The sequence below is a fragment of the Erigeron canadensis genome, chromosome 5 (genome assembly GCF_010389155.1).
Source record: "Erigeron canadensis isolate Cc75 chromosome 5, C_canadensis_v1, whole genome shotgun sequence".
Classification (NCBI taxonomy): Eukaryota; Viridiplantae; Streptophyta; class Magnoliopsida; order Asterales; family Asteraceae; genus Erigeron; species Erigeron canadensis.
In genome coordinates this window covers 33,300,238-33,301,489 of record NC_057765.1, presented here as the reverse complement: position 1 = coordinate 33,301,489, position 1,252 = coordinate 33,300,238, and the positions used below count along the sequence as shown (strand labels likewise).

The 1,252-nt window shown below is 41.5% G+C and overlaps 1 protein-coding gene across 1 annotated transcript; it reads right to left on the bottom strand.

Moving 5' to 3' along the window:
* Positions 1-212: 212 nt before the first annotated feature.
* LOC122601631 lies at positions 213-929 on the bottom strand. Its single transcript, XM_043774378.1, has 2 exons — positions 846-929; positions 213-749 (listed from the first exon to the last, which is right to left on the bottom strand). Exons 1-2 carry the CDS (start codon positions 927-929, stop codon positions 213-215), a joined length of 621 nt encoding a protein of 206 aa, XP_043630313.1.
* Between the last annotated feature and the right edge of the window lie 323 nt (positions 930-1,252).

The following is a 1,252-nucleotide window of genomic DNA, read 5'->3' as shown; positions in this document are numbered from 1 at the left end:
TTGTATCTCATCCACTGCATCGTGGTTATAAACCACTTGAATTCTTGTATCCACAATATGAACCGGTGATATTGTCCTTCCATCATCCTTTATAATCATGTTGTGCAATATAATACATGCGTGCACGATGTTAGTAATCTTGTCGACCGTCATCGCATGCATTGACCGACTCAAAAATCCCCATTATCCTTTAAGAACACCAAAAGCTCGTTCTACATCCTTTCTTGCTGATTATTGACTTTCTTGAACTTCTTGACATTTGTTTCAATCGGATATGACATTGCTTTGACACGAGTCAACCACCTAGGATAGATTCCATAGGTAAGATAGTGTCCGCATTTGTAGTGACGACTGTTTACGGTAAAAGACAAGTCAGGAGCCGTCGAATTTCGTTCCCTCATATACAATGTCGATTGATTCAAAACGTTGATATCGTTGAGCGACCCTGGAGGACCAAAAAAAGCATGCCAAATCCACATTTCTTGTGAAGCAACGGCTTCAAGCGTAACCGTGGGGTATGGATGATCACTTCTCTTGTATTGTCCCTTCAACGCTTTAGGACAATTTCTCCAAACAAAATGCGTACAAGCAAGACTACCTAGAATTCCCAGAATCTTGTGTCTCCGTTCATGCGCTTCGTACAAGCGTGCAATGTCATGACTAGTTGGCCTACGTAAGTACTCGCAACGATATAACTCGATGATCGTGGTGCAAAAATGATCATGGCTTTCGCGAGACCTTCTCGCTGCCTGCACAAGTAGTCATCGAAATTATCTGGAGAGTTGCCCGTTCCGAATTGTTCCACCGCGGATGTGCATTTTTGTATGGCCGTAAAACTCTTTAACCCCCTTCCGATCTACACGCTCTAGAAAGTACACGTAACGTTGCTCAATATCACTAACAATCTTTAAAAACAACATTTGACTCATTCGAAATCTTTCACGAAACCAAACCGGGTCGAACTTCGTTTCTTCAACAAAATAGTCATGCATAAGAGTTTTGTGAGCTCGTACCCGAAACCGCTCGATGTAGGCGCAGGTTTCGGTGGAGCTTGCCTTGTTGTCTTCAACCGCGTCAAGAACACTTTGCAAAAAGGTAGGCTACTACATGTGGATAAATCCGACAACGAAAAAGGAAATGAAAATTCAGAAGCCGAAGAAGTCTCTTCGGACGACGATGATGAGGATAATGGATCCATATGATGAAAATATGTTATTATTTGTGTTTGAATTGAGAAATATAGAATAAAAAT